Source organism: Acomys minous, assembly GCF_964271855.1.
Source record: "Acomys minous genome assembly, chromosome: 16".
Lineage (NCBI taxonomy): Eukaryota > Metazoa > Chordata > Mammalia > Rodentia > Muridae > Acomys > Acomys minous.
Window position 1 is genome coordinate 24,668,039 of NC_140498.1, and position 24,959 is coordinate 24,692,997.

A 24,959-nucleotide genomic window follows, 5' to 3' on the forward strand; every position below is an offset into this window, starting at 1 on the left:
GAGGATTGGAGTCACCGTCTTTTAGAGGACTTAGGTAACACGCACCCACCGTGTGCTCTGTAGCCTTCCTGTCATATTTCAGATAGTAACCCAAAGAGGCGCAATGATTTGAGCTGAGACAGGCTAGCCCGACCCATGTCAGGAATATACTTAACAGGAAAGCAAAATGCGGTACGTCTTCTCCTCCTGGCCTTTCCCTCCAGCTCAATTTGGACAACAGAGGATGTTGTAGGACTTTAAAATGCAGGTCTTGGGGCCCACACCTGAGTATGGAGCGTCGAACACCCTAAGCTGTCCATAAGTTAGGTATCAAAGAGGTGTTTTGTTTTGCTTAATACACGGCTAATTTCTGGGTTTTGGTTTTGTTATCCGAGACAGGGTTTCTCTGTGTAGCCCTGCCAGCCCTGGAAGTCCGCTTTGTAAACCAGGCTGGCGTCGAGCTCAACAGAGATCCACCTGCCTCTGCCTACCAGGTGCTGGGATCAAAGGCGTGCGCCACCACGTGCGGCTTAAATGGCTAGTTTTTGTACTGCCTCGGGAATGTTGGCTTTGTTTTCGAATAATTTGTATATTGTGTTAGATCTCAAATTCAGAAAAGATAGTAAATATCAATGTGGGGGGGGCAGAAATGAGAAATAATAAATAGTAGCCACTTTAATAACAAAAGGAAAAGGTCCGAGGAGGCCCTCAACCTATCAGCTGTCTGTGGAGGCGGAGCGAGGCCTAGGCAGGTCACGCCTCCCACCACGTGCCACGCCCCCTGCCGTTCTCCAGAGCAAGTCGATGCTGCCCCCTTGCGGCAGCGGCTGCGCAGTGCGTTCCCCTTAAGCCGCGCCTGCGGCTGCGCAGTGCCGCCCTCTGGCGGCCCCGGCTCCTTCCTCCCTCCCATCGGCCTCGGCTTGCGGGCCTTTCAAACATGGAGGAGCGCGAGTGGGGGGCGAGGTCGGCTCTTGCCGGCAGCCCAGCCAGCCCAACCAGCCCGCGGCTGGACGTCAGCTCCTACAGCTTCGACCCACTGCTGGCCCTGTACGCGCCGCACCTGCCGCCCATCCCCTACCCCAACGCGCCCTGCTTCAACAACGTGGCGGAGTACGAGAGCTTCCTGAAGGGCGGGCGCACCGGGCGCGGCCGGGCGCGGGGCACGGGCGAGCCTGCCTCGGCGGGAACCTCCACAGGAACCACCGGAACCTCCGTGGGAACCGGGACCTCCTCTAAGGCCCGTCGCCGCGCCGCGCCCACCCCGGATCCGGAGCGCATCCAGCGCCTGCGTCGTCTCATGGTGGTCAAAGAGGACCCGGACGGCGCGGCCGGGGCGCGACGCCAGGCACAGGGGCGCAGCAAGAAGGCGCCCCGTAACGTGCTCACGCGGATGCCCTGTGAGTGCTGCCGGGCGGGGGGAGGTCTAGGAAGGGCTGGCAGAGGGCATCTGCGGAAGTCTGGAGGGCCTTGGGGGCGCGGGGAGGGTCGCCTGTGAGCCACAGAGTTGAGGAGAGTGACAACCCACGGGGGAAGATCTGTACAGGCCATTGATGACCGGAGGAGGATTGTCCCCAGGTGATGGGGAGCTGCAGAGGGGCTGCGGGAGGCATGAGGCATGGGGAGCGATTGTGGGGCTTGCAGACGGGTTTACGGAGCACCAGAGGTCTGCAGGAGTGATGGATGAGAGGTCTGGGGGACCACTGCAGGGAAGTAGGGAGGGGACGTCCAGAAGTTGTGTTGGGGCACAGCCAGTGTGAAGGTGAGTGGGATTTGAGGGTCAGGTGGAGAGTGGGGAGATGGACATGATCACACAGCACAAGAGACATCTTACAGCCCAGCATGGTAAGTGACAGCTCCGCCTGGGGTGTCGTTGGCAAATCGGCTGCAAGGATTTGATCACCTATGTTCACATTAGCTAAATCACTAGTGTGGGAATGCCGCAGACACAGAATGCAACCACACAGGTGCGGTTTTACAGCCACTGGCTGGCTGGGGCAGGACTGTCTGTCAAGCTCAAGTTGTCCTGGGTGCATGCAGGTTGTTTTAAATTCTGAAGGTGTAAATGGCACAAAGGGATTGCTTGCCGCTTCCTAATAGATCCTCAGGGTGAGGATCAGCAAAGGTTCAGATGTGCTATTTAGGTCTTGTATAAATGGAATAAAAACAGCCTAGGGTTATGCCAAATAGTTATGACATCTGCCCTGTGAACATAATGACCTACTTAGCCAGTCAGAGCGTCTGTAGCCTGGCTAATTAAATCGTTCCCTTGTTAAAGCCGCTTTTTTTTTTAAATAGAGGAGTGAACTCAGCAAGAGATCTTGTTTTGTTATGTTCCTAGAAATTTGTTTATTAAGAGAGAAACACCCTGAAAAGCAGTGTTACTGCTGCCGGTGCCTTTGTGGGATAACATACTGTACTGGAGCCTCCCTGCCCAGCTAGGATTTTCCAGAGCTGGCTTGCACAGCAGCAGCAGCAGAAAGACAGAGCATGCCTGGCTGGGGAACAAGCGGTTGCAGTAACTTCTTTGGCCTGTGTGTTTTGCCACTGTTGTTAGCTTGTTGACTTGCACCCAGGTCTCAGAGTGTTAACACGTATTCCCATTTATTCCTGCTACTGCCTTGCAGCCAAGATGGTGAAGGGCAACAGTTGAGCGTGGGTCTGGTTTTTCCAGTGTTTTCCGGGCTGTGTGGTGAAGACCAGCTTCATCTGGCTCTCATGGTTAAGTTCATCTCTGGAGTTTAGACCTCACAGTCTTAGCCTTGTTCACTGAAAACCTGCAGCAGTTGGAAGCAGCATGGGAGATGGGCGGATGCCTTCAGAAAGCAAGCAAATGACTACAGCACGGGGATTAGATTTGTTATGGAGCCACCTTTAGGATTTGACCTTAAAGAAGGGCATGGGTGAGAAAACAGTCATTAAAACTCAAGTTTCTTGGTATACTTCACCTCTTTTCATAAATGTCTAGGGTTCACCTAAGTTTGAACACTGGCTTCTCCCCCTTCTAGCTGTTTTATTTATTTATTTTTATATTTTTATTTATTTATTTATTTTGAGTTTTTCGAGACATGGTTTCTCTGTGTAATAGCCCTGGCTGTTCTGGACTCTCTTGGTAGACCAGGCTGGCCTTGAACTCACAGTGATCTGCCTGCCTCTGCCTCCCAAGTGCTGGGATCAAAGGCGTGCACCACCACGCCCAGCTTAGCTGTTTTATTTCAGGCATTTCACACCTGCTGACCTGATTTTTCCATGTGGTTAATGAAAGCACTAGTAGCGCCTGTCTGTCACTGAAAGGGTTAAATTCATCAACACTTTGAAAACATTTACCACAGTGACATTCACTAGTAGGGAAGCTTTCAACAGCTGGCTGATATCACTTCCTGTAGGTTGTTGTAATGGCGGTCACTATTATTTTCAGGTTGACCTGAATTAATTAAAGGTCAGGATACTTGTAGGTGCTTGGACTGCGTGTTGGCTCAGCTGTTGACTCAGAAAAGTGACCTTGAACAGATTACTTTGATGCCTTTGAGCCTCTTTGTTAGTGTGATAATTATGAGTGCCAGTAGGACCAGCCTCCCCTCAGAGTACTTGGGGAAGGCCTTATTAGAGATAGCTTACCAGAGGATAAAGAAGCTAACTTTGTGGTAGATCTTTGCTGTGAGCACTTCTTTTTTATTATTATTATTAATTAATTAACTACTTAACTAACTTTACATCCTGACAGAAGTTTCCTTCCTCTCCCTCCTCTCCTAGCAGCCCTCCCTCCCACACCCCACACATCACTCCTCCCTTTCTCTTCAGAAAAAGGGAGGCCTCACACAGATATCAACCAGCCTTGGCATAATCAAGGAGTGAGATTAGACATCTGCTTTGTGTGTGTGTGTGTGTGTTTGTGTGTGTTTTGTTTTGATTTTTGTTTTTTGAGACAGGGTTTCTCTGTGTAACAGCCCTGCTGTCCTCGACTCACTCACTCTGTTGACCAGGCTGGCCTTGAACTCACGGAGATCCACCTGACTCTGCCTCCCAAGTGCTGGGACTAAAGGTGTGCACTGCCACGCCCAGCTGACACCTGCTCTTCTATTGAAGCTAGATGAAGCAGCCTAGTCGAGGGAAAGGGTGGCAAAGGCAGGTAACAGAGTCAGAGACACCCCCCACCCCCGCTCCCAGTGTTAGGAGTCCCACGTGAAGACCAAGCCGCATAACTGTTACATATGTGTAGGAGGCCTAGGTCAGTCCCATGCATGCTCTCTGTCTGATTGATGGTTCAGTCTCTGTGAGTGCCTACGGGCCCAGGTTAGTTGATTCTGTAGGTTTTCTTGTGGTGTCCTTGACCCCGCTGTGAGCTCTTCTTAATATTTTGTTTACCTTTTTAAATGCCTGAAATAATGAACAAGTGAGAATTTCAGTCTCTTAGTTGGCAACTGTCGGAACCTGCCCAAAGTCCATCGGTAGCACAAACCACCCAGCAACAACCCATCGTGTCAGACATGGGATTGGCCAGATAGGGGCATCTGTTGTTATCTGTGTGTTCCCTGAGCCCAGCGGTGCTTCGACAAACCTTGTTGCCACTTCCAATAGGGAAGGTGGCGAGTGTACCATTTTTGCTCCAGCACTGCCTTCTCAGAAACCCTGGAGCCATCAATCCACCAGCCACAGCCACCACTGGGGTCTGTCCTCAGGGACTATGGCTGCTTTTAAATGCCTCGTGTTGTCCCAGGAACACTTTATTTCAGACCCTTGGGACATGTTACCCCAGCCTGTTGTCAGCCTGGTCACAGAAATCTCCGTAGCTGTCACGCCTGTTTGATACGCTCTCACTTCTGTTCTGGAGACCACCATACTGACAGCTGCCACCTTGGGAGTTGACTGCACTTCAACCCTACAATGTCACCCTAAGGGTTCCGGGAGACAGCGCTTCAGCTCAACAACCTCTGTGGATAACCCCACCCATCTTGGAGATGTCCTCAGTCAGGGGGAGGAGGGTCACCTCTATTCATGACAGCCAGAAGAAGCTTACCCAGTGAACCTGCACATACCGTGGGACCAAGGGCACTTAGCACCGGGGGCTGCGCACGTGCTGTGAACACAGCCCTTGCTTTGCTCTTCTCTGGGTTTCCCGCTTCTGCTGGAACGCTCGGCCTCAGTGCATCCTCATCCGAATGACTTTACTGAGCACTTAATGGCCTTTGTCTTGGGCAGAGCGGGCCGACCTGGTAATATGAAGAGTGGACAACTTCCTGAGGATGCTAGCCCCAGGCATACCCAGCAGCACCTAGAGGGTTGCTGGAGAGTTCCAGAGAGTTCCAGAGAGTGCTTGGGAACAGAAATTATATAGGCTGAGGCTATGAAGACCTGAAGGAGTGTGGAGATGACAAAGAGTCTGTGGCCAGAAAAGGGCAGCCGAGAGCCATGGAAGTGGAGGCGTGTGGAGCCACTGGGGCCAGCTGTGGAGGAGTGGACCCCTGTGGACCCCTAGCAGAGCAAGCCTGGCTCCTGAAGCTTGCAGTTGCTGAACCGAGAATCTTTCTGTTCATGATTTTCATCTGAATACAGCAAAGGAACCCTCAGCCTCTTGGGAGCAAACGCACCTGTGTGTTAAGGTAGTGAGACTTAAACAAAAGGATGGATTTAACGTGAGCATACCAGGGGGCCTGGCTCTTACAGAACCCAAAGTGGCAGTAATGAGGATGTTGTCCTTGGGGAAGGGGGCCGCATGACAACCACGTGGAATGAGTTGTGCTTCAGAAATGGGGAGCACTGGGAAGGTCTCCATCCCTGAGAACTATGCCTTGAACTTCTTGCTGACCACAAACAGAGCTCTTCTGGAGTTGGGTGGATGTGTCTCCAGAGTAGTGGCAGGAGAGGAAGCGGTTTTGGAAGAACTGTCCTCAAAACAATGTGTGGGTTTTTGGTCTTTTTTGTTGTTGTTGTTTTGGTTTGGTTTTATTGAGATTTATTTATTTATTATTATATAGTCTTCTGCTCTGCCTGCATGTACACCTACAGGCCAGAAGAGGGCATCAGATCACATTACAGATGGTTATGAGCCACCATGTGGTTGCTGGGAATTGAACTCAGGACCTTTGGAAGAGCAGGACGGCACTCTTAACCACTGAGCCATCTCTCCAGCCCTCAACAATGTGTTTTATATATATATAGTTTTATATCCATCTGGAGTCTGTCATGAAATGGCTGGGAACGAGGGAAGCTCCCTTTGCCTTGGCAGCTCACTTTCAGAGGTGATGCTGCTGTTGTGTTTTGACCACTCATAGAGGACAATGACTCTTCCTGGAACTACAGCTTGCTGACTGTTTGGGAGAAGAAAATCACAGCAGCGTTACAGACATGAGAGTTAAGATGCCCGAGTTGCCGTTGGCTTAGCTATGGTGCGTGCTTGCACCTCCTGTTTCAGGAAGACACAGTAAGGCCCCTTATTTTGCTCAACGTGGAAAGAGAACTTCTCCGTTGTGGAAGAGGCATGCGTATTTGTGTGAGGCGAGTCTAACCTGGGCATTGTGAGGAGCTTCAACACACTGAATTATAGAGACCTATTATTATTCCTGAAGGATCTAGAAGGTCACTACTCCAATTCCATTTTACAAAGGAAGGAACTTTGTTACAAAGGAAGGATAAAGCCCCTTCCTGAGGTTACTCTGGGTGAGGCACTAAACGCTGCTTACATACCTGAGTTTAGAAAGCCTGTGACATGCACAGATCCACACACGAGCTTGCACACACACATACACATGCACACACACACACAGATTTAGCGAGGATTCAGAGCCGTTGCCAGAAGACAGATTGGTGGCCGGCAGTGCTCTCTGCTGTCTTTCTTATATTCTTGGCTGTGACCTCAGCTTCCGATGGCTAAGCCGTCTCTCCAGCCCCTGCTTCCTTTCTGAGGCCACTGTTGCTGACACTTTGCCTCCAACTGCACTATGTTACCTAATTTCCAATCTGACATATAAACTCCCACTCTCAGATGTTGAGTCATTTTCTTGCAAGAGGATTTTCCTTCATTTGTCACGGATTTCATTTCTGCGCCAACTCATGAATGAGGAGATCAGTTATTCAAGCTGAAGTACAAGGCTGTTCTCTCTCACACCACTGGAAATAACACAATTTCGGTTTTAAAAAATGTATTGAGGTTCTTTGTGTGGTGTGTGTGTGTGTGTGTGTGTGTGTGTGTGTGCGCGCGCGCGTTTTAAATACTAGAACTAGCAGTACACAGAAGATAATTCACATGAAGAAAGAAAAGCCTGTCATTGCCCCAAGCTCTGCAAGAAAGTCTTCTACTCTAAAAATGAAATCTTTCCTGTCCATTATTCCTTCCTTACGGGGTCACACTTCTATGTTCACAAGATGACTGTTAGGACTCTGAGCAGCCAGACCACTGGGCAGACATCCTTCACACCAGCAGGTCCGTTTCCTCCCAGGATGAAGACATACACTGAAATACAGTAACTCCAGAGCTCCCTCTGGGTCTACATCAAGATGCCATTCTACAGCAAAGACAAATTTTGTTCCGTGGTGCCACAATGAAACCTAATATTGTATATGATAAATTGAAATATACAATTTTTAAATTTAAAAAATATATAATTCAATGGATTAATTCATTGTAAATATACCCATAACTATGTATTTATTAAAATATAATCATAAATACCAAAACAACTTTACACTTTGTGAACAGCTAGACTTGATGTCACAGAGAGCTGCCTGCCTCTGCCGCCTAAGTCCTAGGATTAAAAGCATGTGCCACTGCACCAAGTTTACAACTTTAAACTTTTATGACAAATAATATGAAATTACTCAATGAACAGAAATAGCTATAATGGTCATATTTTTAAAATATGATTTATTTATTTATGTAATTTTGATTTTTTGAGACAGAGTTTCTCTCTAAAGCTTTGACTCTCTTGGAACTCTCTCTGTAGGCCGGGCTGGCCTTAACTCAGAGATCTGCCTGCCTCTGAGTTCTGAGTGCTGGGATTAAAGATGTGCTGTCATGCCCGGCTTAAAATAAGTTTTTACTTTAATGGATAATATTTAATTCCTCAAAAGGCCATTTTCTTTGAGAGGAGAGCGTAGGTTTACAGACAGTGTGAGGCAGAGTTGATTTCCCTCAAACATATGAACAAGGCTTTTGGTTCACAAGGTTGACCCAGGTATACAGTTCACCAGAATTAATGCTGAAAATCACAGGCCTGAGAAGACCCCAGCTATGGGTGTGAGCTTTCCCTTTTATTCTCTTAGAATAATCACTGTCATCATCAAATAGAGCAGACATTTATATATAGATAGCGAAAGATTTAGATTCGAGTCGCACACGCAGCTTCTGTTAGAATCTGGCCTCCTTTCTGGCCGGTCTCATTCCGCCACTCCTGGGGTCCCTAGTGGTGAAGACAGGGATGGATGCCTTGGGTGTGCTGAGGGTGCCGGCTGGCCTGCCCGGAAGGCAGTTGTTGTCCAGTGCTGACCCAGACTTTCTCTTCTTTCAGTACATGAAGGCAGCCCTCTGGGTGAGCTCCACCGCTGTATCCGCGAGGGAGTGAAGGTGAATGTTCACATCCGCACGTTCAAGGGACTTCGCGGTGTCTGCACAGGCTTCCTCGTTGCATTTGACAAGTTCTGGAATATGGTAATAACTTTCTCTTAAATCCCCCATGTTTCTAAAGGGCATGTGTCACCTTGTTAAAGCAAAGCCCAAGGAGTAGTCTCTCACCTGACATCTTTACCCCCGGACAGTCACTGCTACAAGTGGCTCTTCTGCTCCTTCCCTTAAAGCAGGGTGCCATTTAATAGGGCAGTTTGTTCTTCCCTCCCATCCGGGAACGTGGGCAGTGCATGGAGATTGTCACCCTGTGAGACTGTGTGACTATGAGGCTGCAGTGCTGCCTTATAAACATGGGCAGCACACAAGACAGCTTCCCTCCACCATACCAAGAACTGTCTTGTCCTCCGTGCCCTTAGTGCTAAGGCTGAAAGACCTAGAGCCTTAAGACTAACTGTTGTTTTCCTTTAGCAATTTTGGATAGACTGCCTACTAGCCATTCTGTTTTGTTTGTTTTTGTTTTTGTTTGTTTTTTGCTTGTTTGTTTTTTGTTTGTTTGAGACAAGGTTTCTCTGTGTAGCCCTGGCTGTCCTGGAACTCACTGTGTAGACCAGGCTGCAGACAGGGGCTCACTATGTACTCTTGGTGGAACTCACTGTGTAGACCATGCTGGCCTAGAGCTCATAGAGATCCATTTGCCCGTCTTCTGAGTGCTGGGATTAAAGGCGTGCGCCACCATGCCTGACAGAACTCTCAGAGATCCCCCTGCCTCTACCTCCCTAGTGCTGGGATTAAAAGTGTGGGTCACCATGTCTGGCTAGAGACCCTTTTAATTGTTACGGAATTTCAATCCTTTTGTTCAGCATCTTGCGGGTGGGTGGCCAGGGTCCCACAGCCTTCGGGATGGTCCAGGCACTGCTTCCTCTGGACAAGAACGTTTCTCACTCAAGGGTGGCTAGGGTACTTTAGGGTGAGGCCTGGAAAATGAATTTTCCACAGGGTGTAGCAGCTTAGCTCCTTTTAGAATGCGACTGCAGATCTCAAAAGGTAGCGGAGACTCAGGAGCTCCACAGGTGTTACAGCTCCTTGTTTGAGCCACTGTGCTAAGCGCAGCAGCAGAAGCAGGCAGATGTCTGAAACCCCGCTGGCAGGCAGGTTGGGTGCACAGCCCAGTGGTGCCAGTGCTGCCTGATCACCGGGCCTCCACCGGCAGTTCCCCCAGAAATAGTCATGGTGGAGGAATGGTAAACAAGAGAGCATGTCCTCTCCCCCCACCCCCACCCCATACATGCACACTGCAAGCCAGCCAGCTTTTATTTATATAACTTGAGTAGTGAGGAGGGGTTTTGAGGGTGAACGTGTCTGATTCAGTAGGGCTAAGGGTGCCAGGATTCTTCATCTACATACAGTGGTGCAGTAGCTCACTTACGTGCAGTAACACTGGGCAACTTCTAGCTACAGTTAAAGGTCTTCTGCTGGAGACGAGGATCTATCTGCTCAGCAGAGGGCGGGGCACTTCTAGGAACTCCCTGTGCTTGCTGGTCAAGTTCCTTATCAGGAAACGGTCAGGCTTGTCATCTTCCCTGAGGGCTATGTTACAGCTCCTTACAAACTCCGGGATCACCAGATCAGGTGGGGTGAAAACCCCGCTAAGAAAGGAGAGTCCACCATCATAGAGTGGGAGTCAGCTAGCCAGAGAAGTCAGACCTCCACCTTACCCAGCGGAGTCCCCACAGAGCCCTAGGCACGGCTCTGCGTGGTGATCCCACTGAGCCTCCATTTTCTCGTTTCTAAAAGTGGTGGTGGTAGCTACTGTTTCTTCTGGTTTTAGGGCAAGTTTGCACTTTTCAGGGTAATTTCCATTGCACATCTCACTGATCTGGCAGCTGTCCTGTGAGGCTGATCTTTCTGGTGATCATGTCATCCACGGGAACCCTAGGCTCACGGAAGCTGAGCAGGTGAAGGAGCAGCCATGGTTCTTAGCATGTGGTGTACGGCTACCCCAGAGCAGCACCATCTGGGCTCTCTGTTGAACAGGACACACAGGCATCTCTAACCCCGGGGCCGATGAGATGGCTCGGGCAGGTAAAGTCACTGGCCACCAAGCCCAAAGACAAGATTTGATCCTCAGATCCCACTGTAGAAAGTAAGAGCTGGGTCCTGTTGGTTGTCATCGACTTCTGTGCCCAAATGGTAGCACACATGTATAGAGAAAAAAGTCTGAGCTCATCCAAAACAACAAAGTGTTGAGCTCACATCTGGGACTCAAAAACCCACCAATCCCTGAACCAAAACCCTACCAATCTCCTCCCTGGGAAGCTCTGCCCCTCCCCCGGAGGCCCTATATAAAGCCTGCCTCCTGTTCAGTTCTCTGCTGCATCTTGCCCAAGCAGAAGCAGCCACGCTTTTGTGTGTCTTCCAATAAATCTGTTGGGTGAGGATTGTCATATGCTGTGGCTTTGTAGTAGCTCTTGGCTTCTAACTGCCAGGATACCTTTCCCCTCAGGCTATCACACTTCCTTTGGGGACATCTTTCCTCTCAGAGCTGCATCACTTACGTGGGTGGTGTGACTGGGATAGACTCTCCTTAGAGTCTGAGCTGCACTGGGACGCTTTCCCTCATTTCCTGTCCGCCGGCCACAGGCTCACTTTCCCACTCACTGTTCACTTGACAGCCCATTCCACGGTGACAATCTGTTAAGTTCCCCTTTGGGTCAGTGTAAATGCTTCCCTGGGTCTGCAGAAGTAACCCTTGAGTGTCTAGCTCTACCCTTTGAGGCAGAGGTGCCCCCACCTGTGGTCTTTAAGGCTGGGCTGGCCCCCTTCATCTGATCCTCCCCTCCCCCTTTGGAGCTGCAACCCTGCAGTTTCCTTCCTTAGGCCCAGCAGGACTCTTGCGTCCCTTCCTGCTCCCTTTTCCACCACCCCCTTGAAACTGCCTGTAACCTCACAGCTTCTCTAGGTCCTTGTGGCTTTTGTGACTCCATTCCCAACCCTTTCCTATTGATGAGACCTGTCCCTGAGCTCTTGGTTTTTTCTTTGCCTATAGGGAAGTCTCCTGAGTCCTGGGGACACCCTCAGTTACAGGCTGCAGCAATGTTTTTTCCTCTTCCCCCCACTCCCCTCAATAGAAAGTGTCTCCCACACCCTCTGATTCCCCCTTGGGACGTCTTTCAGAAAACCTCTAGCCTCCACCTAGCACTCAACCTGGAGGGCCCTAAACTTGTTTGCCTTTGCAATCACCCATTAGATAATCAGTCCAAATGTGCCTAACGGCACCCCACATCCCACTATTATTGTGGACCTTTACAAGGACTGAGGGTGATCAAGGAAATGGAAAGAGAGTCCCTATTCGCTATATTCAAGCTTTCTCTTTCTCGGCTCCAAGTCCTATTTGTTTTTGGTCTGGTATCCCGCAACACTGTGTAATGCCCTGGATTTAAGTTACAGTGGATGGATGTGTAAAGTTGTTGCAAAGTAGAAGCTAGGACCTAGGTGGAGAGGGAGAAAGCAAGGGAGCAGGCCAGCTGCAGCATGCACCCCACCCCCGCCCCTGCACCCCCACCCCTGCCCCTGTACCCACTCTTCCCTAGCTCCCTCCTGCAGTGTCCTCTGTCTATAACCAGGCCTCAAAATTTTCCTGTCTCCAAGCCTTCTTCATGCTCAGCTTACTGGATCCAGTTTTACAGGAATTCGGGTGTCTTTTAGGTACGAATGATAGTAAACTGTTGTTTTGTGTTCAATTGAAAGCTGGCTCTGGAGTTGGGGTATGGCTCCCCCTTTTCTAGACCTAAGCTTGTTTAAAGGTTTTCTCCAGAATCTCTGTCCCATATCAGGAGAAGCACCTGACTATGTCACAGAGGAAGGAGAGCAAAACAAAATAAGGGGCAGACTATTCCCAGTGGGGACGGTCGCCGTTCTTCTCGTAGTCTTTTAGTTTTGGTTTAGCTCTCTAAAACTTTTGCTAAAATATAAATCTTATCTCAAGATTTGTAAGACTGTTGTGCAGACATTTTGGAGTTCGAGGGCTGGAGGTGTTTGTCAGTGGTAAAGTGTTTCCAAGCTCTATGAAGCCCTGGGCCAGATCCCTCTGAAGGACAAAACATGGTCCTTCTGTTTTGTGTTTCAAGATACGGTTTCTCTGTGTAGCCTCGGCTATCCTGGAACTCACTGTAGACCAGGCTGGCCTCTAACGCAGAGATCTGCCTGTGTTTGTCTCCTGAGTGCTAGGACTAAAGGTGTGTTTCACCATGCCACAGCCTGTGCTTTATTATTTTCTGTACTTCAGTGTGGGGCTCTGCTGGAAAGGTCAAAGCCTGATGCTTCTGGATCGCTTCTGGGCTTAGTATATAGCAACAGACTCCCTTTCTCAGTTTGGTCCCCTCTACCCAAATCCTAGAAACTCTAAAGGAGCATCAGATAGCCAGCATGGAAGATTACAGATCCAACCCTTTCCTGATAGAACATGTTCAGCAAGTACCTGGGAATTCCTGGAAATGCCCCACCCTATACTAAGGAGATCCTAGCTTTCAGCAAATGACCTTTAATCGTACCTGGATGTTCTTCCCCCACCCATAGAATAATTAAGTACTATGTTCTCCTTGTTGTGATAGGCCTCCATGCTACTGCATGTAAATGAGGTTCTGTACCACTGCATGTAAATCAAGTGTCCCTAGCATCTTTAGCCCCATCGAATCAAACATATTCACCCTCTAAACCCCTCCCACTGCCCAAGGTCTATAAATGTCTCTGATTCATGAAATAACCTTTTCTGTGCTCACACCATTCCTCCACCATGACTGACTGAACCTCATCATTTATTCTGCGGAAGAATCGTTGCTGGACGCCCAGAGCTTAACTGCTGGTCAGGGACTAATGGCAGAGCTGCCTTGGCAGCTGCTGAAGCCCGCTCAATCTCAGCAAGCGCGGTGCTGACTGCCAGAGAAGCACTGCCAGGCCTGTGTCTCACCAGACCTACCTTCTGGCCAGTTATGGGCATCCACCCACTTACTTCCTCTACCATGTTTAGCACAGCTTAACAAAGGGCTGTAACACTTATGGTGTCATCATGGGCTTTTGGAACTCCCCAGTTTTCACTGCTGTCTGATACCAGCCATCTCATTCTAAAAGAGCTAACTGTTATCTCCTGTGGGAAACTCATCTCTCCCCCCTCCCCAACCCCATAAGACTTTGCCTAGAGCACAGGCCTCTCCCTGAGCACTCTTAAGTGGCCTCTGAATGAAAAAAGGAACCTTTGACCTTAAGGTCCATCTGTTCTTCTCTGGAAGCAAGCAGTGCCTGTCCAGACAGTGATCAAGATTTACAAGCATATTGAGTATGATTAAAAATCTGTAAAATCTGAGGGGCTGGAGAGATGGCTCAGAGGTTAAGAGCACTGGCTGCTCTTCTAAAGGCCCTGAGTTCAATTCCCAGCAACCACATGGTGGCTCACAACCATCTATAATGAGATCTGTTGCCCTCTTCTGGTGTACAGGTGTACATGCAGGCAAAACACTGTATACATAATAAATAAATCTTTTTTAAAAAGATCTGTAAAATCTGTAACAAAGGGTTAGCTTAAAACTCATAACAGTGGTTGACAGTTAACATTTTATACATAGGTAATTTTAAAGGAAATGTGGTGCTGGGTGGTGATGGCACACACTTTTAATCCGAACACTCGGGAGACTGAGGCAGGCAGATCTCTGTGAGTTTGAGGCCAGCCTGGTCTACAGAATTGAGTCTAGGACAGCCAGGACTCTGTTACACAGAGAAACCCTGTCACAGAAAAGACAAAAAACAAGCAAAGGAAACATGGCTTGCTGTCGTCTTTGCTGCTGTCCCCACTGGAATTTTGGCAGCCATGTGGCTGACAGTCGTCTTTGCTAGGGTTAGAAAGGAAGGGTTTTGCAGTATGACTTCACTCCCATGTTGATTAAAAATGACCACCAAAGCCAACCAAAGAACAAAAAAATCTAGCTATGAAGCTTAAACCACTGTTTCCATCATGCTAATGAGCCTCCCCCTGACCAGCCTCAGCTCAGCAGTCCCTTCTCTCTTCCTCAGTCTCCCTTTCTCCCTCATCAGCAATCGGCCACACAAATCAACTGTCTCAGGCACCCACTGTCAGCCCACTGGTAGCCGTGGTCTTCCTGCCATTGTTCCCTCCCGCCATGGGACTCCCTTTACCTCCCCCTTCCTGGATTAAACCAGCCACTGTTCTCCCTTTCTGGGGCCTTCCTTCAAGTCTATTATATAATTATTTAAAAAAAAAAATTAGACCAAAGATGAGCTCTCCAAGGATCAGCACCTTGTCTGTGTGCCCTGGCTGCAGCTGAGCTTCTAGTATGAATCTCAGAGAAGTTAACCTTCAGGTCACCTTTCACTGCCTTTCCTCCTCACCACCTGTCCCACCTTGTAAAATATAAGCGTCTCCAAACATTGCCCGCTTCCCAAGTTCTCTCTCTTCAGAGGAGGCCACACTCAACATTTCAAACCGACCTGAGCTGCTGATTTGAGTCTTAAGGTGTGTGCTGATCATCTGTTTCTGCTGCCTTCTGCCACCCCTCATAGTTTGGTTCCCAATTCTCGAGTCTGCTTCTTCAGCCGCCCCTTCCCTCCACCTGCTCTAACCATATGTCTCTTGTCTATTCCGTAAGTGTTCTGCCTCTGGCTCCTGGAGCCTGCTACATCGCCGGGACCTCTTGGCCAACTCTTTAGTTACTAAGATGCCTGCTCCTCTCACTCTGTGGGAACCCTCCCCGTTCCCTTGCCTGCTCCCCTTAGAAACTGCCTGCTACGTTCCACTGAGCCCTTAAGCCCTTGGGCCACTGTCTGTGACCTTGACCCTCATGTCCTTGCTCTGTCCTGAAGTCTCTCGGCTTCTCAACAACCCCTGGGTTTCTTTCTTGCCTTTCAGCTCCCACTTGGAGCTTTTAGAGACTCCCTCCAGGGGAGTTTGTTTTGCAGCCCTTTCTCTCTCCATGGACTCAGATTTTATTAAAGTCTCACTCTGATACTGTAAACAGCCTGGCTTCAATACAGTTAAATGGACAAACTCAATTTTCAGCAGTGGCAACTTCTCCACTGCATAAACAAATGATCTGAAAATCTTTTATATCCAAAATGGCCCTGCCCTCCTCTATTTGTTCCTATCTATACCTGTCTGGGATAGCTCCTACATATAGATATTTATCATCCAAGAGACTCTTCCTCTAACCAACAGTCTGTCCTAATAGCGTCAGGAAATTGCTCTATAGCTGCTTGTTTTTGTTTTTGTTTTTCTTTTTGAGGCAGGGTTTCTCTATGTAGCCTTACCTATCCTGGACTCAATTTGTAGACCAGGCTGGCCTTGAACTCACAGTGATCCACCTGCCTCTGTCTCCCAAGTGCTGGGATTAAAGGCGTGCTATAGCTGGTTGTCAAAGGTTCATTCAGCTCTCTCTAGCTTCCTTATCCATCTCTCCATCACCGGGGCTTACTTCCAAGCCTGTTTTCTCTGTTTCTGTATGGTAATTCCTGTCTTGAAAACAAAATCATATAAACAGGGTGAATGAAAGATTAGATTAAAAAACAACGCTTGTTTAGTAAGATATTAAAGCTGTACCTTCACATATTCACATGCAAGAATGTAGCTTATGAACCAAAGCCAAACTTTGGTTTTCGTTTCGGTTTTTTCCAGACAGTGCGGCCTTGGCTGTCCTGGACTCACTTTGTAGACCAGCCTGGCCTAGGGAATTCACAGAGATCTGCCTGCCTCTGCCTCCCCAAGTGCTGGGGTTATAGGCATGTACCACCACACCCAGCTTGCCTTCAGAGCCTTTCCTTTTTTTTTTTTTTAAGATTTATTTATTTTTTGTACGAGTGCTCTATCTGTATGTACATCTGCATGCCAGTAGAGGGCATCAGATGCCAGAATAGATGGTTGAGAAGCCACCATGTGGTTGCTGGGAATTGAACTCAGGACTTCTTGGAAAGACAGTGCTCTTAACCACTGAGCCATCTCTCTAGCCCCCGGTAGCCAAACATTGGGTATAAGTGTCAGATAGGTGGTATTAGCCTTTAAAAAGCACATGAAGGGGTCATGGAAAGCAACTGAGACTTGGCACTCTGTGGCAGGACTGCAGTTCCTCAGGAGAGCCAAGGAGAGGCTTTTGGTGAAAATGCAGCCCAGTTGCAGTGAGAGTGTAAGAGAGTATATAAAGGTCTGAGGAGGTGAAAGCTTAAGAAAGTTCTGAAGGTGTAAGAAAGTGTTTTAAGGCAATATAAAACATTTCATATTTCTTTCCACCCTGTATGCTATTGTTACATTAAGATTTCAAAGGATCAGGAACTTACACTCAATGGTTCAACCACACCACTTACGTGTTGGAGTCTGGAGACTGCTCAGCAGCAGGTTGCCAAGAGGGAACCAGTCCAACAAGCCACTGGCTACCGCCTTTCTTAACTTCCTCTGCCTCCTCCTCTTAGTCCTACTGACTGCCTTGTGAACGTCTTTTCTAGATTTCAACAGCAGATCCAAAATATTTCTAACCAGAATTTAATGAGCTGCTGTTACAGAACTAGCAGCCCCTGACTATGGAACTAGAGGCCTGTGACTTCCTATTATTCACCCCAAAAATTTCAGCTCCCCCAATTAGCAGGAAGTAGCTTAATGATAATTTGCCCCCCTTTCGTAACCTCTGATTGTTTATTAATAATAATCAAAGAAGAGGAGAATGTAGGGTAAAAAGTCTGAGCTTAGTTCCAGGACTTGAAAACTACCAGGGACTGAGCTCAAAATCCTATTTGTATCTCTGGGCTCACGCCAAACTCGGGACTTGAAATCTTACCAGTCCCCGCCCTGGAATTCTCCACCCTGGAAAACTCTGTCCCCAAGAAGCTGTATATAGCTGCCTCTCACACAGTTCCCTGCTGCTTCTCACCTGACCAGAGGCAGCCCATCCCCCTGTGACTTTTGTAATATAACTCTCATGCGAGGTTTCTTGTGCTGTGTGACCTAGTGGTATTCCTTGGCTCCTGACTGTGAGAATAGGTTTCTCCTCAGAGTTGTAACAGTTATAGTGTCCATCTTCTCCCTACATACACACAAATGTACAAAAATATTTAGCAGTGTGCTAGTGTACACTAGCACATAAGAGGCAGAGGCAGGTGGGTCTCTGTGAGTTCGAGGCTAGCTTTGTTTCCATAGAGAGTTCCAGGCCAACCAGGTCTATGTAATAAGATTCTGTCTCAAAAAGAAGGGTCAAGACCTGAGAGGAAGAGGCAGGCGGATCTCTGTGAGTTCAAGGCCAGCCTGGTCTACAAAGCGAGTCCAGGGCAGCCAAGGCTAACACAGAGAGATCCTGTCTCGAAAAACAAAAACAAACAAACAAACAAAAAGAGGGCTCAGGGGAGAAAGCCTGGTGCAGTGGCACATGCCTGTAATCCCAACACTCTGGGAGGGAGAAGCAGGCAGATCTCTGTGAGTTCGAGGCCAGCCTGTTCTACAAAGTGAGTCCAGGACAGCAAAGACTACACAGAGAGACCTTGTCTGGGGGAAGGGGGGCCGGGAAGGGGAGGTGAGAAAGCAGAGTAGAAGGGGGAAACCAAACCAAAGGAACAAACAAAAAACATTACTCTTTTTTTTTTTTTTTTAAGAGCAGCCTTGTGTTTGTATTTTTAAAAGCTTCCAGCATATTTACATACACTAAATTTCAGAACACCTACCATGGGGTTGTGGAGACCTTGCTGTTGTCAAGAAGCTCATTTAATATGCCAGAAGAAGCTTTGAATGTCAGGCCCTCCTGCCTTCTTGTGTGCGAGCTGAGTTGCCTGTTTAATCCTGCTGTAAATAGACACTCCTCTACTCTTCACAAAATCCCTATAAGTAATGCGCGTTATCCCTTTTCTTCCCTTTGGGCTCTTCCCTCTAGGCCCTCACGGATGTGGATGAGACCTACCGTAAACCTGTCCTAGGCAAAGCATACGAACGGGATTCTTCGCTGACTCTCACTAGGGTAGGCAGCCCCTCTGACCTCCCGGATACTCCTGCCTTCTAGCTTAGAAGCCATGATCATAAGCCCGCTGCACAGGCTGTGCTGGCCGCACTGCCTCGGAGTCTTACTCCCTCACCATGCTCCGCTCCAGCAGATCCCCAAAGCACCTGCTTCTTACCTGCATTTGTGAGCCACAAGCTGCCTCTTCAAAGGCTTTGCCTTCCTGCTGTGTACCACAGAGACAAGGGGGCACAAAGGGGGTGCCTTTTCTCTCCTCATCATCTGAGTTATATCCAGGAATTAAAAAGTGACCCACCACCTTTTAAAAACATCAATACAAGGGGTTCAGAAGACGTAGCTAAGGAATTTGACTTCTGTCGTGCATGTTGACAGAGTCAGGCTGGAGGTATTCCCATGGCTAATAGCTGTCACTGCTTTCCTTATAGCTGTTTGATCGGCTGAAACTTCAAGATTCCTCCAAAAAGGAAGCCGATTCCAAGTCTGCAGTGGAAGACTCCACCCTGTCTAGATACTCCCAGACATCCACTTGGAAGGTGGCTTCGGTGTGGGGACGAGGAGACACCGACCGCGGCTCACACAAGCGCTCCCGCTCCGTCCCTTCTTCTCTGCAAGCATCTGCAAGGGAGGAGTCCAGGTCCGAGCTGTCGGGGAGGACTACGCGGACAGAAGGGTCCAGTGCGGGAGGTACTTTCTTTAGGGCCACCACCCTTTCACGAGGCCAGTCCCGTAAGAAAAAGCGAAAGCCCAAGGTGGACTACCAGCAGGTGTTCACCCGACACATAAATCAGATTTTCATTCGAGGCGAAAATGTCCTGCTGGTGCATCTTGCGCAGTGAGCACCTCAGCCCCACTTGGCCTCTGGGTCCTAGAAATAAAGTGCATGAACTGTTTCCTATGCTATATCCTAGTATCCCAAACAAAGTGTGAGTCACAGTGATTCCCACTGGTCCTGCCCGTGCAGAGGACAGAGCTGGCTCACCCTCTGGAAGCTCAGCTGAGGGAGGGACAGATCAGCCATAGTAACCAGGCAAAAGCCATTCACAGTCCATGCATCTGATGCACCACAGAAACTAAGAAGTGTCTGAGGAAGAGTGAGTCCGTTTCTGAAAGCTGGTGTTCTGAGCACCGAGAGTCTGATTGAGCTCATGATCGTGTTTGAGCCTTACACCCGTCTCTTGGAACTGACCTTTGCTCTACATCCTTCTCTCTTGATCAAGAAGTGAAATTTCTTATCCTTGACTATCAATAAGGTCTAGGAGAGTTACCAGCTTATGCAGGAGTGTGGTGTGAAGCTCAGCCTGCCTTGACCCCCTCTTCCCACGGGAAGGAATGCAGCAGGCACTTGCCAGTCTTCCCTCACCAGAGGTGGCCTCTGCACATGGCATACCAGATGGGACCGTACCGTGCTCGTGGTGGCTGCTGTCCTCTCCGACTCCTGTGGCATGGTGCTAGTGCATGTACTTTGTGGTGTCACGCCATGTGTTGTGTGTGAACTGTCCTGATGTGACCTTCCTGTCTGGAGTCAGAGAGGTCTGCATGAACTCAGTACTACCCATGTATCACGTGGTGGCTGAGCATCCCCTTTCCAGGTGGGCTGGCCCTGTGCGGAGCGTCTCTTGGGATGGTGTTACTGTGAAAGAGGGGTCCTATTTTCATTCCCTGTGTCAAGCCAGCGAGGTTCTTAGAAAGTAGGTTGGGTGTGTCCTAAGGACACTTGACTCCCATGTAAGCTGGAGTGACAGGAACACCAATGGACCCAGGGAAGCTCCTACTTGAATTTTATCACCATATGCTTTTCATTCACAAGTATAGAATGGGCCTCATCTTGACATAGACTGTTAGCAATATTGATTTACAAAAGTTCGTTTATTTTTGCTGCATCTTAGATAACTTATGTTCAAATGAAGACTAAGAAATAGCTAATTAGTCCAGATGTATGTGTGACTAGAACATTTCCCCTGCTGGGTTTGTGAGTGGCGTGAGTAAGCCTCCTAAAGCAGGGACAACGCTTATGCAGCTGGACCACTGCCTCATCAGACAAAGACAGGTGAGCAGATGTACCTCAGTTTCCCCATCAGACACCTACCTCACCAGGACACTTGGGCAGAATTTTAGGTAGGCATTTTACAGCCTCTAAGCATATCTAAGTGCCAAGAATACATTTTCCTTACTGTGTTGCAGTAAAGAATCTTGTCCTGTGAGCAAGGCAGGTGCTACATGAGAAAGGGTTCTCCCCAGCTGGCATCTCTGCTCTTGTAGCCATCATCAGAAGGCTGGGAGAACTTCAGCAGCTGTTTCTCATGGTCTGTTCCTTCCTCTAGAGGGAAGCAGGAGTTCTCAGAGGAACATCTTCTTTAAGGAGACTCTTTTTGCTGCTCTCCCACATCCTGGGCCCTGCTCTCCAAGGGAATCTGATGTGGTACTTAAGGAAAAATATGCATCTAAAAACAGCATTGTTCCCAAAGCCGGGGTTTGTGGGCTTCCTGTTTGCCTTTGGTTTACCTGTGTTTATTTCTAATTGTATCTAACTTTGAAGACAGGGCGGGCGCACTGGGCTCTGTGAAGCTCTGGGTACAGACTCAAGCTCCCAACTCTTTGGTCCTCTAGTTGAATTCTCTTCTGCCTCTTGTGACAGGTCTTTTCCCATGTCAGTATTTGGTTTGTTCATTCCTCAGTCTCTATTGCCTGTGTCTCCACCAGAGTTCCCTGTGCGGCTGTGCTCCCTGTCTGCCCTGTTGCCCCACAGCTAGAAGCTGTAGAGGATGCTCTTTTCCTCCAACTATGTAGAAAGGTGCGATCAAAAGGAATAGAAAGAGTCCCTTTTGATCCCTGTGACCCCCTACTTTATTTTATACAAATGCCACTTCCGAGTTGCTATGTAACTCTCCCATATTTCCACAAGGATTGATTTATAATTTTCCCCTCAACATGACAACCCTAGCTGTGAAAATTATCTTTAAATTGTGCGTGCTCTATCTTTAGATCCCCTCCATTTATTTGTTTAATTTGGACAATGATTCTGAAATGAACACTCTCTAGGAACTGTGCAATTTTGTGCAGAGCATGGTAATTATTCTTAGAGAAGTCAATTTGATAAATTATTGCCTTTTCTTTAGTATTGGAAAAATTTTCAAAAATGAAGAAAAATAGGTCTAATAATGTATTGCTTCTCAAAAATGATATGACATAGGCCATACATAATGAGTCACTGTAGTGGCTCGGGGGCTGGGCTGGGCCCTTCCTGGCAGGCCCTGTGCTGGGTGTTCATGAGACCCTGAGTTCAGTCCCTGGCATGAATGAGTGAGTGAATGAGTCAGGAGCTGAAGTTTTCCCTAGGAGAAAGACCCCAGGGAGAGGGCTTGGTGATGCCATGTGCTCCGTCCAAGGAGCCCCATGATTCAGGAGTGGAGTAAGACCTTCTCACTGGTGTTAGGTGGGGATTAGAGTTTTCCTAAGGATACACCTTACTTTTAAATAAACTGCTTTGATTGTTCAGACACCTGAATTGTTCACAGTGTACAGCTGTGTTCCTGGTGAATACGGCTTGGTCTTTTCAGGAGTGTCTGGCTGTGTTAGGTGGTCATGTTACAGTCATACCATGGGCTAGTGATTGGCTCAGGTTTTTTTGTTTTCTTTAACTTTTTTGGAGACAGAATCTCACTGTGTCCCCCTGGCTGGTCTGAAACTTGCTTTTGAGACTAGGCTGACTTCACACTCATAGCTCTGCCTGCCGAGTGCTGCAACTAAAGGGGTCCCCTACCAACCCTGTCTCAACTCTTACTGTTACCAGTTTAGCCAAAGTCTTGTGCTCAGTTCAAATAGCAGTTACAGATAGGTTAAGTATCACCACCCAAACAAGGTTGTTAAAGGCTCCTACTCAAGTGTAAGGGAGACAGCACACAGGACGAGGGCCCTGGCCGCCGACCACAGACTAAGGAGTACAGCTTAAATAGACAAAGGGGGCCAGGCTCATGGAGGCCCTGTCAGCCATTGTGCAGACACCCAGATTTCTGTCTGCATCTCAGCGACTGCTTTGACAGAGTGGTCATTGTACACGTAGATTACAGGAAAGCTGGGGAAGGTCATGGGTGGAAATACTATTTTGAAAGTAGCCTGCATTAAATGGCACTGTTAATGTGGAACCAGGGCCCTTCCTGCTGTGTCACATGATTACGCATGGCACCCACATGCCATTCTGTGTCCGCCGAGTCATGCTTGTGCTCCAATCAGTACAGCCTCCACCGGGGTTGTTTGTTCTAGCGTCTGGGAAGTTTGAGGTTCCCTTTCTTAGGACCAGCAGGCGGTTTGTGTAACACTTAGCCACTGAGCGTCTGAGGCAGGGACTCTGGAGGAGTGTGCACCTTGCTCTTTGCCTGGTGCACATCGAGGCAGAGCATTCTGGTGCAGGTGCCCATGAACCCTTGCTGCGAGCTGCTGTCAGGTCTGGAACAGCCCCATCTGTCTTGGCATGGAAAGAATGCCCCTTCAGGTTGTCAAATCTTGAACTCTGAGCTGCCCTTAATCCGCATCAGCCTCACAAAGCTTTGTCCCAACACTCTGCCTTTTAAGAAAAAAGAAATAGACCCTGCATGATGTGAAGTGGGTATTTATGTTTCTGTTTGCACTGTCTCCCTGACAGCCACCCAGGCAAAATCAGGAAATAACAGTTGGTTCTATAAATTGCTTCTTTAAATGTCCTGTAGATTTTTCCTGTAGGAACAAAATTAAAATTATTCAAAGACAGCTAGCTGTCGTTGGTGCTCCCCCAAAGCGTTTTGTCCCCTTACATACTTTTTATGAATGAAATAGTTGCTGTGTGCAGGTCAGGTTAATGGAAAAAAAGAGTCTGGTGGTGGTGTAAATTGAGTAGCTTGAGAGGTGTTTGCATTTTCCTCTTCCTGCACCTTACCTGGAATGCATGCAGCCTGGTGTCGGTACCTCTGTTCATCTGTGTTTTCTTGCCCAGAAGGCTTTTTCTCCATGGTTGAAAGCAAGACCATCTCATCTGGCCTGTGTGGGAAAGGCAGTTGAGTCTGCTGTTACTATCTGGCAAATTGGTGGATTTAAGATAAGCCTTGGGCTCCTGTCACAATTTTCTGAAGAAGGGTTGGGCCTCCTTAACTCCCAGTGTCTTGAGTATTTTTCAAATGCTTGTCAGTTCTCTTGCACTCTGTTAAAAGTGAAAGCCCTGTGTCAAGAAGTAGCATGGGTGGTCCAAAGATCAGGGGCGAGAAGACTGAGCACGCCAGGACCCTTGGAGTCTTTAAGCTCCAGAGTCCAGGCTCTGTCAGAACACTGTCTGTGAACACAGGCATCCTAGAGAAGGCTGGGAGTTTGTTTCCTGGCGCATTGCAGTCACATTTGATTGTGAGTCTTGGGAAGCAAATGTCTGATGTGTTTTCAGAGGTATGAGGAAATGTCTGGGACCTCCTAGGGGTTGCTTCAGATGATTGCCTGCCTCCAGAGCAGCTGTTGCCTCCTTTTCTGTTTTCCTTTGCAGGAAAGCAGACAGTGATTCATGCCCTAAAAACCTCACACCTGTAATCCCAACCCTTAGGAGACTGAGGTAGGAGGATCACTGTGAGTTCTAGGCCAGTCTAAGCTACAGAGGAAAGCATCTCAAAAACCAAAAATGACAGCAACCAAGAGTGATTTGCTTATTCAGTACAGACATGTAAAGACTTTGGCAACTGTGTCCCTGCTGACCGTGACTTGGTGGTGGTTTTAGGGACAGGGCTGAAGCTGTGTGGCTGTTTATGGATTGAGTGTTCATACAGCCACTGAGAGGCCCCAACTGGTCTCATCTTTACATTCCCCCTTGTTGTTAGGTCAACTGAGACCCTTCCTATTGAGGGGGGCTGCTGCTACAAACCTCCACTTGCAATGTTCAGCTTTTGATGTCTGTCAAATGGGAGTCTGGAAACTAATAAATATGACTGTATCCATTTGCTTGCTGCTTGGTCTATTCATTTGTGGGAAGTCCTGACGAAATTGTGGGTCTGTTACCAAGAGAAAGCACACATCTATAAAGTTAAGACTACCTCAAGTGGGGGCTGGAGAAATGGCTCAGCATTTAATAGCTACACAGTCATAAGGACCGGAGTTCAGATCCAAGCATCTCATAGCAAGCCAAGCATCCTGCACACACCTGTAGCCCCTGTGTAAATCCTAGGGGTGCAGCGGGAGGTTCTGGGGCTTGCTGGCTTCTAGCCTGGTTCAGGGATGCAACCCTGCTTCAAATGAGAGGAAGGATGAAGGGGGACATCCAATGCCTTAAGCATGCACACAAAGGCACACAAATGTGCACAAATGTATGCTTTCACAAAGACATAAATAACCAAATAAAATAGGTCTAGCCCATTGTAGTCCTCCTGCTGTCATCTTGGGACCTTTTGAGACCAATGGTGCATCTGGAGGTCTGTTCCTGA

General features: G+C 48.4%; 1 protein-coding gene across 1 annotated transcript; it reads left to right on the plus strand.

Annotated features, from left to right (window-relative positions):
• Positions 1–853: 853 nt before the first annotated feature.
• LSM11 (LSM11, U7 small nuclear RNA associated) lies at positions 854–24,476 on the plus strand. The gene is made up of 4 exons (XM_084760947.1): positions 854–1,376; positions 8,481–8,620; positions 18,448–18,531; positions 18,957–24,476. Exons 1-4 carry the CDS (start codon positions 917–919, stop codon positions 19,365–19,367), a joined length of 1,095 nt encoding a protein of 364 aa, XP_084617073.1. The 5' UTR covers positions 854–916; the 3' UTR covers positions 19,368–24,476.
• Positions 24,477–24,959: the final 483 nt, after the last annotated feature.

Coding starts and splice junctions, on each gene's coding strand:
- LSM11 (XM_084760947.1), top strand. CDS start 917: ATGGAGGAGCGCGAGTGGGGGGCGAGGTCGGCTCTTGCCGGCAGCCCA. Junction 1,377..8,480: donor CGTGCTCACGCGGATGCCCT/GTGAGTGCTGCC, acceptor CTCTTCTTTCAG/TACATGAAGGCAGCCCTCTG. Junction 18,532..18,956: donor CTTCGCTGACTCTCACTAGG/GTAGGCAGCCCC, acceptor CTTTCCTTATAG/CTGTTTGATCGGCTGAAACT.